The sequence below is a fragment of the Lottia gigantea genome, assembly GCF_000327385.1.
Source record: "Lottia gigantea unplaced genomic scaffold LOTGIsca_425, whole genome shotgun sequence".
Classification (NCBI taxonomy): Eukaryota; Metazoa; Mollusca; class Gastropoda; family Lottiidae; genus Lottia; species Lottia gigantea.
Window position 1 is genome coordinate 40,473 of NW_008709487.1, and position 1,286 is coordinate 41,758.

Genomic DNA, 1,286 nt, shown 5'->3' on the forward strand with positions numbered 1-1,286 from the left:
TTATAAAGTGTTGTGTTGTTAAAATTTCGTACATTTGTCAAAGGATTTTGATATGGAAAGTATGTATGTGTCCAAGTTTAAAGGTAAGAGACAAAACGCGATTTTCTTCATTTCTCAGTTTTTCCTAATTTCTTTCACTTTATTCACTCTTTTTCACGCCAATCTCAATACAGAACGTTAATGAACTTTAAACCATACATTTTCACCGTGGTGTATTTTGAGCGCCAATGCCCTCTATGATCTGAAAATCATAAATTACACAGAATAAGGGTCAAATTTATTACGTCACATTTACTTCGCACATAATTCAGCCTGTTTCTACTTCAAAACCCACAGTACTTCTTAAATTAATGACAATTGAAGAAATAAAAATAACATGGAACTAAATGTTTTCAAGAATGAATCTTAAAAGACCATATATCCATTAGGTAGTGTATTAGAATCATTACATAACTCATTAAGGTTTATGATCCCTAAACCCCAGAAACCAAAATCAGTCCACATAGTAAATAGAAATAAATGATTTCTCTGTCTATTTATTCTGTCTTCAACGTATAATATATCATTCTGCTGATATTTTCACCTCCCTCAAGTCTCAGAATAATATATATCTAGTAAAAATGAGAAATTCACTCATTTCCATTCAAAACTCTCAATATGAAAGGCGACAGAAAACGAAGAAGTTCACATTTTTGACCTGGTTATGTAAAGAAAGTTAGTGAGGTGACACAAACTGACTACGACTATGAATGATCTTCCATCTACCTCTGCAATGTATAAAGACCAAGAATTGAGCTATGTGAATATTGAAATAGACTCTCCAGGTAGTCACAGGGTTTTACGACCAAGGCCTGAGGTTGGGGTGTCCAGATTTAGATTTTGTCATTGAAAGGTCAAAAAGTCTTTTTTTGTTTATCCAGACTGTACATACATGGACATTTATGATTGGTTAAAACAAGAACATAATGATATGATCAAGAATACATGATAATTCATTAAAAACATCAATTAATCAAATAATTTTCTCAGTTTGTCACAAAATAATAAGGAAACCCATCTTTAATATCAGCATCAAATATCTTAAATGCAGTTTTAAATGTTGTTTTATGCTAATTTGTGATGTCATAATCTATTTTTAGCTTTAGTATACCCATTTCATGCCTTGATATCATAGACAACAATATTGTCATCAAATTCACCTTTCAACTGCCATAATTTAGTCATGATATTTCTATAAATCACAATATACATCTCTGTTTTTTTTATCCCAAAAAGTGTTTTTCACC

The 1,286-nt window shown here is 30.9% G+C and overlaps 1 protein-coding gene across 1 annotated transcript in view; it reads right to left on the reverse strand.

Moving 5' to 3' along the window:
• Nucleotides 1–202: 202 nt before the first annotated feature.
• LOTGIDRAFT_175818 (hypothetical protein) overlaps nucleotides 203–1,286 on the reverse strand; it is a gene marked incomplete at both ends in the record, with an annotated part of 1,897 nt that continues 813 nt past the window's right edge. The window contains one exon of the mRNA XM_009060486.1: nucleotides 203–241. Coding sequence (XP_009058734.1) covers nucleotides 203–241 — 39 coding nt within the window. The remainder of the gene's footprint in view (nucleotides 242–1,286) is intronic.